This window comes from Sander lucioperca, chromosome 6 (genome assembly GCF_008315115.2).
Source record: "Sander lucioperca isolate FBNREF2018 chromosome 6, SLUC_FBN_1.2, whole genome shotgun sequence".
NCBI lineage: Eukaryota > Metazoa > Chordata > Actinopteri > Perciformes > Percidae > Sander > Sander lucioperca.
Genome location: NC_050178.1, coordinates 16421873 through 16438650, shown reverse-complemented (window position 1 = coordinate 16438650; position 16778 = coordinate 16421873). Strand labels below are relative to the sequence as shown.

Here is a 16778-nt window from a genome sequence, read left to right as displayed (position 1 = left end):
GGTTGAAAATTATTTGCAAATCATTGTATACTGTTTTTATTTACGTTTTACACAACGTCCCAACTTGCTGTGGAGAATAGACTGTCGCATTTTGGGAATATAGCATAAGAAACTTTCTGCTTGTATTCAGATGTTTTTCTGCCTGACTTGACTTCATAGAACATATGGAATTTAAACATGATGACACAAATAATTTTAGGCATAAACGAAGCTTCTACATAGTAGCCTACATACATAAATATCGACTCCATCTCACGTGCAAAGGCGGCATTCAGCAAACCAGCCACATGAAAAAGGAGTTTACTCTGCTCCCTTGTGGGAATATTATTTATTGCACCGTGAATTAAATTATGGCGGTCTAATTGAACCAACACTCAATAAAGCAAGGGATAGAAGTAGTGAAACTCTTGCATTCAACATCTCACTTTTGTGAACGTATGCAAAATATGCCTAAAGTATTAGAGTTTTTTTTTTATTTCGTTGTTGGTCGACGTGATCTAAAAAGCACATTTATTTCCCTCTGACTTGTGTGAAAAGTGGGACCCAAGCAATATGACCCGCCTTACTCTGCCTCTGATTGGCTTACCCAAGAGCCATATAGACCCTAACCAACCAATTTCACTCCTAATGCAAAACTAAAGGCTACGAGTACTAGCCAATTAGAGGCAGAGTAGGGCGGGTCATGTCGTGCGTTCACACAGCATGGCAGTCCTCGAATTAATAATCTTTCTATTCGACGCGAACGCAGCATAGTAGGTGGCCCACCCTCCTACTTTTTCCCTGCTGCCGCCATTTTGCTGTGGTCTAAACAGCACGTCTGCGGCAGTCAACGAACCGCTTCGGGGTCTTTCCAACATTACACAAGTTTCTAAATCTTTTTTTTTTTAAATCTGAAACTGGTAATTAACATCGCATACTTTGTCTACATAATATCATTGGTTGTTGCATTGTAGTGTTCAAATATGAAAGCGAATACCACGGCAATTGCAAAACTAAACAGCCGTCTTAACAACAAATAGCTAACGTAACACTAACGATAAGGTCGCGAGACATTGGTGGTAGGCCTCTTCTGTGTAGCATGAGCTAAAAATAATTCTAGACTAACGTTAGACCAGCACAATATATCTAATATGGCTAACAATTAGTCAGGCTACCCAAAAATCAAAAGTCACGCTATTGTTTATTTCATATTTTATAAGTCTAGCTAATATTTGACGATCTTTCCATCACTGCTGGGAATCGCTCGTAGTTTTTTCCAGCTAACTTTGGGCTCCTTTTATTATTCAACAGTAAGTATCTGATTTTTTTTTTTTAACCTGTCTTTGGTTTTAACCTTTGACCATATATACTTTAAACCAACACTAAAGGTGACCTGTAACGTATGATATTTGCCGATTCTGGTTAACGTTAGCTAGCTAGCTGTCTCAGATATTTTAGCCCGTAACTGATTAACGACTTCTGTGGTTGTGGCTCCAGGGGAAGTATTTATTTTACTTGCAATGCTAGTGAGTAACTTTGTGAATCCTTATTTTTATCCCAGTGTAAGTGATATTTTGCCTCTGTAGAGTGTATTCTCCTGTTCCTTAAGATGGAAGCCAGAGCTTTTCTTCAGGCTGATCATGAGTGTCGAACTAAGGCCTCCATGTCTTGGGAAAATAAACACCCCAAGTCTGGACTCCCGAAAGTTATTTATTTGGATACTTGAAATGTATAAACATTGGCAGATAATGTAATGTAGTGACACTGAGTCTGTCCACCGAACTGGACCTCTGTTATAACCAAATTCCAGTTTGCTCTGGAGACATTGTTGAGATCATATCTGTATCACTGTACTGTACCTGTGTGTGTGGAAATGTCCAACTGTCTCCTTTGTATTTGTGCACACCTGTCTGTCTCTTAATAACACCCTTTTCAGTTCCCTGGGGAGTGTTTTTGATTGATTTGTAGGTTTAAAACCATCATCTTGGCCCATTGTGGGAGTCCCTGGAAATGGATAGCTTGCCCCCATGAGAATACATTGGCAGAAGATGTATTTTTTTTTCTTCTCTTCAGCAATGGCTAAAAATCTCTAGAGGCTTGAATATCCTGTCCATTTTTTTTCTACTGCCATCACCCAAATGTCACCAAGTGTGCAAAATGTCACCAAGTTCCAAGAAGAAGCTGAGGATTGTTTTCCCACCGACCATCCATCCCCCTTTTTTGCCACATCAATTTAAGCATTTTTGGATCTATTTTTCTTTCTTTCTTTCATTAGTTACGCCAATTAATAAAAAAGAATAAAAAAAAAAAAAAATCCCCAAAGGACTCTATTGCATCCACCATCAGTAATGTTTAGCAGTCTGGCGGAGATGTCTCAGAGTCTCAGAAAAGGGATGTCGTAGGAAGACAAGTGTCTCTGGGCGACCCACCCCCCTTTTCCTCTTATCTCACGGATCAAGTGTTCCTTCAGGACTCTATACCATCGCGGAGACACCCTACCAACAGCGCGCTCAAGAGGGAGACCACTTCTCAGCCACCTCAGGTAAAGATGGCATAATGCTAATAATAAAATCCAAATTGGCTTGTTAGTACAGATGGTATGACCTATTAAAGACTTAAAGAAAAGTGTTCGTGAATGAATGTAGCGGAGTAGGGTTTTTGTTGCTGATGTGTTGCTGTGCTCTGTCTTGTTGGCCCTGAAGAGAACCAGCTGCTGGGTTTAAAGGTCCTAACCGCATCACCTCTGCCACTCAAGACGCATACCAGCATTACTATGACCAACCATGGAGATGACTGCTACTTCTTCTACTATTCCACCTGCACTAAAGTAAGCAAAGTTTGAGCACAAAGCTCCCATGTACACACATACTGTAGTAACCAGTTGGAAAGTGACTGGTGACCAGGAGGAAGAGTAGGGTCTCACTGTGTTTGGTCCATGTCGCAGGGAGACAGCTGCCCATTCAGACACTGCGAGGCGGCTATGGGCAGTGAGATCGTCTGCAATCTCTGGCAAGAGGGACGCTGCTTCCGTGCCGTCTGCAAGTTTCGCCACATGGAGATAACAGTAAGCAACATTTTGATACAATTTTTAAACAAAGCTCAGCTTATATCTCCTTCAAGCTTTGCCCACTCGAGGCTGTGTGTGTCTTGACTGGCCGTTAACGAAGGGTAGAAAAAGTCTCCCTGTAAACCTGGGCCAGGAGCTCCACTCCTGCCCCTGGACCTGTTGGGAGGAACACTTAATGTACTGTAAAGGCAATCACAACACGTCTGTCAGCATGCTACATTACAACGATCACAGTCCATTAAATACTTTCATTATTATTTACTTACGTAAACAGTTGTTACAATGAAATATCTATACATTGTTGGTAATGGGGTGTGCATCTCTCCCTTAAAAGACGACCCCATATGTATCTAGATACGTGGGCTACAATACAGTGATACACAGTAGAGCTGTGTATCACTATGTGTATGTCTTCATCTATAATACCATTCGAATTTCATTTAATTTTTTTGAAATATTCAAATAATATTCGAAGCAACCTGTTTCTTTCAGATTGTCACGTTTCTGAGAATACAGCTATTAGAAGGTAAAAAATGAAGTCGAAGCTAACTCTGACAGCTAACATAAACATAATCGTACTAACGTTATAGCTCCGTGATCTTAAGACCTCACGACGCCTTGTGTTTCTCACTCCCGCTTACTTATTGTTCATCAGACGTGACATGGCAAAAGCATTTTGTTTTCACATGCGGGTAGACCAAGGCGAGAAGAGGGAGATTAGCCAACGTTAGCCAACATATTTAGAAAAAAAAAATCACAGTCAAATAGTAATTTCAGCATTCGAAAAGTATAGATTTTTTTTACTATTCGAATTATATTCGACTTTGGGAATTCGTTCCAACAGCCCTAATACACGGGGTCCGTGTGACAGTGTAGTCGTATCTGTGATAATACGACCGGATACAGATTAGTATCGGTCAATCTTTACACTCCTAGTTGGTAGGCTTCATTTGTGATTTAGTTTAATAAATAAATTCTGCAATACTTCAAAATCTTTGCCTTACAGATAGGGAAATATTTATCTCTTCCTCCATAATATACATTTTTTTTTACCCTCCTTTGATTTCAGTTGCACTGTGGCATGTATAAGGGCAGTTTCCTGGGCACAGGTTGATTTGAGATGCGACCATCTTTTCCGTACACGCTGTTACATGTTGTGTATCTCTTTCATCTGAACAGAAAAACCGAAAGGAGATATCTTGTTATTGGGAGAACCAGGCAGCCGGCTGCCAGAAGCCACACTGCGCCTTCTTCCATGAAAAGCCCCGCTACATCGATGGCATCTTTGTCCCACCTGATAAAGGTGAGTGGACTTTTCTTAAGCAAACACACTAAGAATTGAAATGTGGAGAGTTTAAGACAATGTTACATTCACCTGTGAAAGGCAATAATGGTAAATGCTGTAATTCTCCCAGGCCTAAGCAGAAAAGAGGAACAGCCCCATGAGGAGCCGTCCCCCCCGCCAGCTGCCCCCCTCCCCACTGCAGCCAATCCCCAGCTCAGAGGCGTCATCAAGACAGAGAACCAGGAGCCAGTACCGAGCCCCACACACCCACCAGTGGTGATCAATCCAGCCGACGATGACGAGGATGAAGATGGTGAGCAGGATTTAAACTCCAAATGACTACATTGTCTCTTCTAATCCTAATTTTGAGCCAATATCTTCCTTGTGATCTTTAGCACTCTTAGCATGTCTTTATGTTTTCCAGACCAGTTCTCCGAGGAGGGAGAGGATGGAAAGGTTGGCTCTTCTCCTAGAAAACTACCCAAATCAGGTGAGACTGGTCAGAGACTTAACTTTGGAAACATAATTGGTCATAATTTGTTACCAAAGTTGTACTACACACAACTCCTGAATGCCCTTTATGGAGCGATTGTGTTTTTTATGGACTAATGTTGTGTCTTGACAGATGACTCGCTGAACTTCGGAGTGAGCACCCTGGAGGAGATCCGGCTGAGGAAGGCCCTGAAGGCCAGCATGAAGAGAGCCGGTTACCCCATCCAGAGTGCTGATACTTCGGCCAATGGAGAGAAAGAAAACATCCAGTCGTTCTTTCGACCACCCCTCTACGGGGAGGGAGATGGTAAAAACCAGGAATTTGTCAGATTGTCAGAATATCCTATCCTTCCCCCTGCCAGATTAACTCATTTGGTGTTATATTTTTCGGTCTGATGATATTGTGGAATATCATTTTGAGGGATTTTGTTAATTGATGAATTTGCTCAACATGAATACTGCTAGCATATACATTGTATGTGTGATCAGTTCATAGGCATATCAGTGCCTGGGGGTCTATAAATAAATCCAGAAAACAGACCGTTAGCTTGACTGCTGTTGCTACTGTGCAGCAGCATTGTTTGGACAAAACAGACATAATTGGCACTGATTCATTCATATTCTACTCGTGGTTGCTTGGAAACAGCATCTTACTTGGCTCTGTCTCCCATCTGATGATAAGATGAAGATATCTGGTCTCGATATTCCCCTCTTAAAGACTAAAACTGAATGTTAGCGTTGAATGGCTAAAAAATTATTTAAATGAACTGATAGAATTGTAACCGACGTTCAGTCCTAATGAGAAGTAAAATCATTATTTTCCCGTTCTCAACCAGCACCCGTTCTCTCTTTCAACCTAGGTCCACTTGTCTTTGAAGAAACTTGGAGACCACGGGGCAGTGTGGCCGAACGGCTCGGAAGGAAGATGCCCAACACTGGTACGTTTCTCTTATCACCTTTTATTTATTACCACCTTATCACCAGATGTAGTGCTAGTGCTAATAATGATGGTCTTAATAGCACGGATTAGAAGCTCATGACTTGTCTTTGCCGTAGATGTGAACATTGTAGAAGGTGTCCCACTGAAAAGGAGTCTGGCTGGGCGTCTGGGCCGAGTTGTGGATGAGGAAGAGCCAATAATGCCCCCTCAGAAAGGTGAGAATCAGGACACATTAAAAACTAGTTAATTGGTCACCCAACACCACCTCAAAATCATTAAGTAGGGCTGCGCAATTAAACGCAATTTGATCGAAATCACAATACGGACTGGTGCAATATCCAAATTGCAATATTTGTGAGACGTCCCGGCCTACAAATTGTATCCTACAGACTAAAGAAAACAACTTTGCGGGCGCCTGGTTAGCTCAGTTGGTAGAGCGGGCGCCCGTATATAGAGGTTCACTCCTCGATGCAGCGGGTTCAACTCCGACCTGCGGCCCTTTGCTGCACGTCATTCTCCCTCTCTCTCCCCTCTCATGTCTTCAGCTCTCCTGTCAAAAAATAAAGGCCGAAAATGCCCAAAAAAAAAAACAACAACTTTGTTTGGAACAGATCCTTGCAAAAATCACACTATAATCATTTAAAAAAAAAAATTTTTTTAATATTGTTCAGTGAAAATGAGAATAATGATTCAAAAATGATCATTCCCTCCAGTATCGTGAATCATATCACAATCGCAATATCAGTCAAAATAAACGCAATTAGATATTTTTTCTCGTATTGTGCAGTCCTAATCTTAAGGTGGGAAGGACAATGGTTACTGTTTGGATGGGGCACGTAATTTACAAAGTCTAGAATGAAAACTGTCCTTACCTTTTTTCTTTCTTCTACAGCTTTTAAACCTATTAAGGACAGACTTGGACTGCCTCGGTCTGTTGCGCCCGCTGAACCAGGTAAGAAGTCTGACGGATATGAGAGGCTGTCGTTGGCTAGTATTCTGTCTGGAAAGATAGGAATCACGCACGTTGATTAAAACATTGTTTATCGTTGTCCTGAACCTTCCCAACAGCTGTGGCCATCGTTGAGTCAAAGAGAGCTCCTGAGCAGATTCGCATCAAAACTCTGGAGGAGATCAGACAGGAGAAGGCAGCAAAGTCTCAGAGCCAGAACGATGACTCGTCAGCCGTGGCTTCAGAAGTCAACACCACCAAAACTACCAAGGGTGTCAAGAGAGCCATCACCGGCAAAGACAGCTCCATCAGGCACATCAAAATGTTCTCGGAGATCCTCGGCGCCAAGAAGAAAAGGCAGGAGGAACCGGAACAGAACCCCAGTCCTAAGAAATCCAAGCACACGGTGGAGAAAGCTCCAGGCAAGAGCCGGGCAGAGTCTGACCCAGCGGGGCCTGGTCCTGAGGCTGAGGTTAGAGTAAAGACCCTGGAGGAGATCCGCAGGGAGAAGGCAGCAAAGCTTCGGGCTCAGCCGGCCCCGGAGGCCGAAGACAAGAAGGGCTCTGATACTGAGGCGAACGACGTCAAGAAGCCTCGCCTACTGCGCATCAAGAAACTGCCTTCCCAAAGTAAGACAGCCCTTACACTTCTACAGTTTTGTCCCCGGTGCGTTGACACAAGGAATGTAACTGTTGTTAATTCTACTGTTGTAAATGTCTTTCAGATTGAATTAGATTTGAAATTTTGATAATCCTCATTTTACACGCCACTAGTGCAGTGTAGGGCTGGGCGATACGGACCAAAAATCATATCTCTATATTTTTCATGCTCAATGGCGATACACGGTCGGTATTTTCAACAGTAACATGTTTAAAATTGAGAAAGGAAGAGTTACTTTCTTACTTTGTGTCAAGAGACACATTGGCGTGATGTCTCCGTCAATGCGCCCTCATATTGGAAATGTTGCACAGTCGCCATTCCATCCACCACTTTTTCCCGCCATCGTCAGCTTATACTAACAAGTAATGTTCCCGTAGCCTACGGCAGACGGAGACTGAGCTGTCTGTCTGCCCTCATTTTTAACATGATATTTATGTTGAACTTGGCAGGCAACATCACAACACTGAAGAGTGCTGAAGTGACAGAGAAGCCGCTGAAAACTCCTACTGCTGCTCCTGAGGTAAAGTCTGTGAGACGCTGCAGCGTTGGCTGTGGTTGCTGGTTGTTCTGTGGACTCTGTGTGACGGTCATTTTCCTGTGTCTTTCTAGCCCAGTGCTGCCACCAGTAACAATGTCAAGGTGAAGACCTTTGAGGAGATCATGCAGGAGAAACGTCTCCGCAAGCAGGAGATGGAGGAGCAGGCCAAGGCCTCAGCCGAAACGGAGCCTTCTCCGAAACCGGCCGATGAAGGAACCCTCAGGAGGAAGGTTCCTGGTAGAGTCAGTCTTGCATGCCCGGGCTCCTCATCGCCTTCCTCCACCCCTGTGGCCCCTGACTCTACCCGTTCCACCCCAAAACGGATCCCCCTTAAATCCAAGGCCGCTCCCCCTCTGAACAGCACTGCCGCTGGTACACGAGGTGCTGCTGTTCCAGCTGCGAGCTCAGTCCCTGTGCAGCAGAGCTCTTCTCCACTGGAGGCCGAGCCCAAGTCCGACTCCCAGAGCCCCAGCGGCCCGGGGGAGGTCCCAGACAAAAACGCAAAGAGTTCCGCCGCGCTGTCGGCAGCCAAGCAGGCCAGAGCAGCTCCTCGGGGTCCCGCTGCAGGGGCCCGTACTTCTGATAAAGCATTGAACAATAATCAGAAGAAATCCCCAGAACACACTGCAGACACCAAAGGTATTGCACCTTTCATTTAGGAAACCCACCTTAGTCCTGGGGAAATCGCTGTGCATTCACACGCACAAGAGTGACCTTGTTGTTATCCATCTGCAGACGCCTGTTGTTCTTTACAGATGTCATGTAAACAAAAAACACATTAATTACTTAATCGGGGCCTAGGTTTTAGAGAAGCCTGACGGTTTGGCCATGTATACACATAACAGGGCTTCAAACAGGGTTTGTACACATACGTGTCACAACGCCTCAACACAGGAAAGAGCAATGAAGCACCTGTCTTCCACTATTCCACTATAAGTATCATTAAAACTTTGCCTTCTTTTCAGAGAGGCCCAAGCTGAATGTGAAGCCGTCTGTGGTGAAGCCAGCGGTGCAGGTGAAGCCAGGCCAGAAGAGGAGGGGAGCAGAGCGGTCAGCTGTTGCTGCTGTTAAACCACTGAACAGCGTCTCCACGGCGCTGGAGGAGCCAGAGCAGGAGACGCCACGCAGAGACAGACAGGTTGGTCATGGTCACTCTATATTTTCCATATCAGTCTGTCTAGAGCATGCACAAAGACCTTTTCAAATGGTTCTTACATTAATTTGATGTGGCACATTTCATATTTGCTTTTATATTCCCATATATTTCCTCATTTGTGTATATTTGCATTCATCCTTTTTATTTACCTTTTATTTATATTACTTATTTCTAATACTTTCTGGAAGTATTTTACACACCCTCCTAGTGTTATAGGTTTTGCATCAATCACATTTTATTTATGCATTTCTACTCAACTTAACACATTGACATGTTTTGTTAAATTGTTTAATATGCCCATTTACACCGTTGGTCATAACATGTTTCCATTTTTTTTATATTCTGCCTACAGTTAATGAAATTGTCATCTAATCTTAAATTTAAAGAAGAAAATTGCAGATAAAGTATCATAGGGAAACAATCTAGTGCTGTTAATGACCTCTGTTAACTTTTGTTCCGTTGTCAGGAGTCCCCGGCCTCCAACGCAGAGGCTCAGCTGAGCTCTGCTGTTCCCCAAAGTCCCAGCACGCTGTTGGACTCCTCCGGCTCCAGCCCACCGGGAGAGGAGCTCCAGACTGTCCCCGTCTTCAAACGGAGCCAAGAAACCAAGCTGACTGTCAATGTTGCTGCTGCCAGAGAGGCCTGCACAGTCCCCCAAAGGTAAAGGTCCACGGAGAGCCTAAAACGTCCACTTAAAGTTTTTTTTTAACATGAACACTAATTTCTTCATCGTCAGACTTAACCAAGCAAAAATCTGTGGGCAGATGTGGGGAGTGATGTATTCATTCTGGCCAAATTTAAAGGAACCATTTTAACTTTACACAACAACTTGTTTAACTGTATGCAAGTAAGACATGTTAATTACAGGATACCACCAAAACAATGCTGCCCTTGTATTGTATGACTCTACAATGGGAACTTAAATATTTCATGTCTCCTCAAGTGAAGGTCAGAAATTCTGATTAAGAGCAAACAGTCTTTCTTACACAAAATGTCCTATTTATTTAAAGTGCTCATATTATGCTTTTTGGCTTTTTCCCTTTCTTTTATCGGGTTATATATCTTTTTTGTGCATGTTATATTTACAAAGTGAAAAAGGCCAAAGTCCACCCCAAAGGGACTTACCATCTCCAACAGAAAACACTGTTCACAAACTGCTCCAAACAGCTCTATTGTAGTCCAGCCTTTACTTCAGAGACAAACGCTCGTCACTTTGTAACACACGTTATAATGCTCGCCTAGCTACTAGCATGGCACTCCCTCATACTCTGCTTCTACTACTGCGCATGTGCGACTCCCAACAAAGACGGAACCGAAGTGAGATGCCTCACTCTGTAGCTAAAACAGAGAGCTCAACACACAGGGTGAAAAGAGGAGCTGCAGCAGTGTGCAGTACAACAAAAATATGGTGTTTTTTGAAAATCAAACCATGTAAACCTATTCTGATATAACCTCTAAATACAATTATGAACCTGAAAATGAGGATAATATGAGCACTTTAACACAAATTTCTCAAATACATCAGTGTGTAATGCTGTCATAAGACCGCAACAAATTCAGAAGAACTTTGCCAACTTTTCCACCCAACTTCGCCTCCTATCTGCCCATTGTTATTTTCTTATTAGCAAGTGACCCGAAAGTTAAACTCCTCTGTATACGTTTCAGCCCAGTCCTGAAAACTCCCACTCAGCCCAAGTCCCGGAGACTGAGCGTAGCCGCGTCCCGCACTGTCTCCACCTCCAGCGCTGCTGCCTCGTCCTCCTCCGCTGTGGATGACTTCGAGGAGCTGATCAACGAGTTCACCGACGACCATCTGGAGGGAGACGTGGACCCTGGCATGGAAGAGGACGACCTGCTGCAGGAACTGTCAGAGATGATTGACAGCTGAGGGCTCCGTCCAGCACAATCAGCCCCCCCCCCCCCCCCCCAACAACCATGTCGAGTAAACACCGTCAGCCACTAGCTACCGTGGAGCGTTTTAAAGCTATTATTTTCTTAAGAAGGTTCAACTTATTTTAAGCTTTAGATTCATGTTTGTTTTTCTTTACATGTTAGACATTGTTCATTTCCTTCCCTTATGATCATCTGCTCACCCCAAGGGTTATTCTGCAGGGTGTATTTCTTCATTTTTAGCATGTATGTTCATGATTATTCGGGTCCTGAAAAGAGAAAATGTAAAAAGCTTTTGGTGCTGGGAGATGTTAAGAACATTATCATTTTGTCAGGAATCCTGGAAGATGTTAAATCTCGCGAACGATGAATGAGTCATTTTAGAGGGAAGTTCTATCTGTATACTGTGTATGCAAAGGGAAGAGCAAGCTGAGTATAGAAATAATGAATACTGCTGCACTTCCAGTAGCCTGCCCCCAACTACTTGTTTTTGTTTTTACATCTGTGAGTGGACAAAGACTGCTGTTGCCCAGCTAGTTCCCAGATCATGACATTTAAATGCATCATTTTTAATTTAACAATGACCCTGTCGACAAAGCTCAGGTCAGAGCCTGAGAGGAAGTTACTATGAAGCTAATCAGCCGTGTTACTGTCAGGATCGTTTACCCATCAGGTGTATGTAGTTTATAGATTTTCCACTCAGTGCACCTTCTACCAGTGGCTGTTCCTTAGTGTTTTTTATAATGTTTGACCGAAACGTACGTGGTTGTTTTTTTTTTTTTGTTTGTTTTTTTTAAACCAGTTCTTTTATTCAGTGGGCATAAAACAACTAGTCTGGAATAAACGTGCAAGTGCTCTCTGGGCTTTGTTAATGAACACCTCAGGGACTGTTTTTAATGTTCCTGATATGATTGACAAACACTGTATTTGAATTCAACAATGCTGTCTTTACTCGTCTTTTTCTCTTTGGTGTTAGCATTGGTTTATCAATGGGGTCTGAGAAAAGATCAACTTGTTTTTTGGTCTTAACATGTGTTTGCTCTGTCCTGACCCTTTTCCACAAGCTTGCTATTCAAAGGGACTTGTACATATTACTGTGTAAATAAAAAGTGCTTTTAATGACCAGCTGGATCAATAATTGATTTAAAATGGCACTCAGCCAATACTTTGTGCTGGGTTTGGGGATCAACATCAGGTACTGATACATAAAAGGAATGTATAACTGGTGACTTCTTTTTATTCAACCTAGCTCAGAGATCTTCAACAGGGGGTTGAAATTATTCAATTTACTTGGAACGTCAATAGAAGTGACCATGCAGGAACTCATAGTGCACCTTAATATGCAATTTATACAATACAACACACGTAGTAGGGGGTCCCTGCTCCGTCTCTCTGTTAAGGGGTCCTTGGCTTAAAAACTTTGAAGATCCCTGACCTAGCTTTTAACAAACATAACAGTTTTGTTCATCTATTTCATTCCACACAATGAGGTAGTAGAAGTATACAACCTAGATGAGATTAAAATGAGCCGTGATATAAATGTGGTGGACAAAATATTAAAAACACCTTTGTATAACGCAATACAATTCAAAAGCACCACAAACTGCAGCTTCCAAAATAACCATAAAGTTTAATCAACACCTTTGTAAAACAGTTTCAACAAACAGTTTCATGAAGGAGAGTTAATTGCAGGGCTAATCTGCACTGGTTTTAAACTAGGTGTACTTAAAGGGTCATTTCGGTATTTTTCAACCTGGACCCTATTTTCCCATGCATTGTCTAAGAGTGACTAATGTGAACAAAAATCTTTGAAGTGGGTCCAGTATTGAGCAAGAGCGCTGCAACCGGCAGCCGCTAAACGTGCGCAGTGATCATATAGTGCAAATGTGCACCGTCAATTTCATCCACTAAAAGTGCTGTTTTTGCCACTGACAGGCTCAGATTATTATTATAAGTGTCTGACAACATTATGGAAAGGATCCCTCCAGAGATAGACCTTTTAGTTAAAGAGTAAGTCCCGAAATCGCTATCCCCAACCTCACCAGACTCCATTTAAATAAACAATACTTTTAGCGTGTAAAGAGCCAGCATATTTTCATATGTAAATGGGTGAATTAAGGGTTGTTCAACCAACTGAACCAAATCAAAGATTGGTGTTCACAAACACATAGGACAAAAACAGAGGAAAATAGGGTCCAGGGGTCCGTTTCAGAAAGCAGGTTTAGTGAAAACTCTGAGTTTGTTAACCCTGAGATGAGGGGAACTCTGGGTTTTCTGTTTCAGAAAGAGAGGCTAATCAAACCTGAGAGAGAGGGGTAACTCCAGCCCGTTTCAGAAAGAGAGGGAACTTAACGTCAGAGTCAGTTAATGACACGTAACATACTTTCTATTATATTTTTGATAAATTTTGAATTGTCATCCGTGCTTTTTTCTAAGGTTTTTTTTTTTTTTTTACCGTAAATTGGTGCATAAAAATCGGAATGCAGGAAATGAAGTCGTTGATGCTTAAAACTTCCCTGGGGGAGGACACCCAGCCCCCCCAATATGCCCCCTCCTCCCCCAAAGGCAGATTCTGGCCAATATACAGTACAGTACACCCACTATAATAGCCTACATTAGACTACACTGATCACTTCCCCATCAGTCAGGCACAAGATCTGACCATAATTACACTTCTGCTTTCCAAGAACTGTCGCTGCTTTAGCCTTTTATTTCAGTTCACAACCCCAGCAGTGGTAAGCTGTGAGAGAAAATAAAATAATATCAAAACATAATTCTAACCGATGTGCGTATTGGCAACACACGGCTGAAGAAGCCAACAAATAGCCTAGCCTATATGTAATTCCCTAATATGTATAGCAAAGCGCCGTCAGAAGAGTGTGACTCGCTCTGAAATGTTTTATAAACGTTTTTGTAGTGTTCCCTGGACACAAACCAATAAGAGCCATTCAAAAGGAGTTCCACAGTATTTGTACTTTGAAATAAAATATTATGAATTATAATTCTGTTAATGATGCCTCAGAATGGGATTAGTAAGCCTAGGACTTTTTCGCTCGCAGGATTGCACTAAATGAAATATATTATAGGTCCAATATCATTTCACCAGTAATATTAATTATACTTATGATTAAATATGATATAATACACTATATTGGAACGTACACATTTACTCGAGCAGTTTGTTAAACCTCGTTCCTGAAACAGGCCCCAGGTTGAGAAAAAAAACCTGGTTAAACTTTAATAAACTGGCAACTGTGTAAAATGTACACTTATTTCCTTCTTTAAGAAAGTTATTAAAAAAACTGACTTAACGAAATCTAAAGTAGTGCACAGATTGCTCTGTTTTTATTCAGTATATGACAACATATTTCACCTGTTGGTGAGTTCCTCCTCACTGATGAAAAGCTGAGCCACACATTAAGGCTATCAGTTCTTTTCTACACAGCTCTGAGACATATTGCAGGCAGCCCCTAAAGAAGTAGTCTAACACTGTGGCACACTGTCTTTGGGGGTGACTAGTAGTTAGAATATAAAAAAAAAAAAAAAAAATTCTGGATAGTATAATAGCGTTGGAGTGTAACTGGCCAAACCAAAATTATATTGTTAGACCTATATTATTTTCCAACACAGTGATTTTTTAACAGGATGTCTCTATTGTTCCATTTACAGTACATATGAGGTATTCTGTGTATTGTGCATGCATGCTGCAGTCCCCATTAAGTACAATGCACAACACAGACTACACATGGCAGCCTTGGTAGGCTCAGTCCATAGGGACTTGGCCTGGGAAGCGGAGGGTCGCTGGTTCAAGTCTCCGTATGAACCAAGTACAGAATGTAGACTGGTAGCTGGAGAGGTGCCAGTTCACCTTCTGGGCATTGCTGATGTGCCCTTGAGCAAGGCACTGAACCCTTTAAAAAGTATCTCTTCTTCTGTTTTAAGATATGCCCAGGCCAAAAAAAAGATATGCCCAGGCCACAAACAAGCACTCTTATGCTGAAATTGTACTACCCGCCCTCCAAGTTTTTTGTCCATCAATTAGTCTGTAGTAACTCAAACACAGCTTTAAATCGGTAGATATATATATATATATATATATATATATATATATATATATATTATAAAGTAAGGTAGGTTTTAAACAAATAAAATAGATTTTGAAAACCAGAAGTATCTCTGATCAATATTTTGATGCCTAAGTACAATACATTTGTAAACCTGCAGTCTTTGAATCTGCAGTACTGTGTCCTGTGTCCTGTCCAGCAGGTGGCGTTACACACCACCAGAGTCCCTCTGAACCATAGAAATACAATGTTATTTCTATGTCGACTGACTGGCAGCCATAGACATTATATAAAATGGACCAACAGATCCCGTTGCTGTGGACCATAGACTGTTAATAGTAATAATATTATTAATATTAATAGTCTATGCTCTGGACGGAGACCAGTGAAGGATATTAGAAGCACTTTTCCGGTGAGCGCTGAGCGTTACTGCGCAGCCTCCAACCATTGTCTTAATACAATTTTTTTAATAGATCTTTATTAAGTCTTAACGATACAAACAGTAAGAACGAGCAAACAGAGTCATTAATACAGAAAAAAAACATAAGTCAAGAGCAGAGCCAGGGGGAGTTTCAAATATATACATTAAAAATAGAGCATAACTGAATGGTTTTAGCAGCTTTCTTATTTTTTTAATCATAGATGGTTTTGATGTACTGTTCCGTTTCCTTACCAAAAGCAATAAAAGAAGGTTTAGAGTTACTAAATTTGGCTTTGTGAATATGATATTTCCCTAAAATGATCAATAAATGAATTAGGTATATTTCTTTCTGTTTTTTACTTTTGTTGTCATGGAAACCAAACAGTACATCTTTCCAAAACAAAGAAAAATCAGAGACAAGTTTATCAGTAATGTATTGGGAGAGATCTTTCCAGAAAGTGGTGGTGTAGGGGACATTGCCAGAACAGGTGCACCATTGTTTCTGGACATATTCCACAAAAAGAACAGTTAACACATATGTCAAGCTTAAACCTAAGGAGATATTGCTTAGCAGGATAATACCTATGTATGATTTTGAAAGAGGCTTCTCTTACTTTATTCGTAAGGAGGTATTTGTAAGGAAGGTTCCATATATTCCCCCAATTCAGTTTGTCAACAAAGTTAGACCAATAGGGAACAACATTAGGGGTGCTGGTGACATCTCTCTGGAATAAAGAGTGAATGTTACGATTATTATTCCTCGTTGTGGTAGCGAAACATATATTGCCAACTGAGGTCAACTTAGGGTCCAAAGCTGGTAGGCAATCTGGTTTTCCAGTCCCTTTTAAGAGAGTTAAAATACCAGATGGGATGGCATCCATTATTGCAAACTCTCTTGGGGTGATTAGAATGCCAAAAGTGTGAAGGAATTCAGAATAATTCAGCAATGATCCATTATCATTTAGTAGTTGGGATACTAGAATGTTATTATTGAACCAAGTTTTATAAAATAAAGATTTATTCTTGAATTTAATAAGCTGATTATTCCAGATGAAGCACTTATGTGGGGAGAAATTATGTTTGTAGATTAACGACCATGCTAAGAGCATTTGTTTGTGGAATTTAGATAAAATTAAGGGAATTGTTTCTATTTTATAATCACACATAAGTAAATATTCTAGACCACCAACCTTAGAGAAAATATAGATAGGTATAAAATCCCATGTAGATGTGGGATTTTTTAGAAAATGCTTTATCCAATTTATTTTGAAAGTATTTAATTAGAGTTGTAAAATCAGGAAAATTTAGACCACCAGGTTCAAAGGTGTTCATAATAA

General features: G+C 41.4%; 1 protein-coding gene and 1 non-coding gene across 5 annotated transcripts; both read left to right on the top strand.

The window, feature by feature from the left end:
- Positions 1 to 781: 781 nt before the first annotated feature.
- Positions 782 to 12079, top strand: zc3h11a (zinc finger CCCH-type containing 11A). Of its 4 annotated transcripts, none has more exons than XM_031277192.2 (17): positions 783 to 1289; positions 2450 to 2521; positions 2682 to 2806; positions 2924 to 3043; positions 4226 to 4349; positions 4462 to 4644; positions 4756 to 4821; positions 4957 to 5130; positions 5684 to 5761; positions 5880 to 5978; positions 6656 to 6715; positions 6832 to 7341; positions 7822 to 7892; positions 7982 to 8549; positions 8876 to 9048; positions 9533 to 9726; positions 10732 to 12079. In XM_031277192.2, the coding sequence occupies exons 3-17, from the start codon at positions 2753 to 2755 to the stop codon at positions 10952 to 10954; spliced, it is 2697 nt and encodes an 898-aa protein (XP_031133052.1). In that variant the 5' UTR covers positions 783 to 1289; positions 2450 to 2521; positions 2682 to 2752; the 3' UTR covers positions 10955 to 12079. The 4 variants fall into 4 exon arrangements, with proteins under 4 accessions (XP_031133051.1, XP_031133052.1, XP_031133050.1 ...); XM_031277190.2 differs by having other exon boundaries at positions 2053 to 2521; XM_031277195.2 differs by having other exon boundaries at positions 794 to 899.
- Positions 3102 to 3220, top strand: LOC116034621. The gene has a single exon (XR_004101155.1). It is a non-coding gene; the product is annotated as a small nucleolar RNA SNORA26 (small nucleolar RNA).
- Positions 12080 to 16778: the final 4699 nt, after the last annotated feature.

Bases quoted from the DNA above. Each gene is read 5' to 3' on its own strand.
- zc3h11a (XM_031277191.2), top strand. From the start codon at position 2,753: ATGACCAACCATGGAGATGACTGCTACTTCTTCTACTATTCCACCTGC. The intron at 2,807-2,923 runs GTAAGCAAAGTT...TCCATGTCGCAG, and splicing joins ACTATTCCACCTGCACTAAA to GGAGACAGCTGCCCATTCAG. The intron at 5,762-5,879 runs GTACGTTTCTCT...TCTTTGCCGTAG, and splicing joins AAGGAAGATGCCCAACACTG to ATGTGAACATTGTAGAAGGT.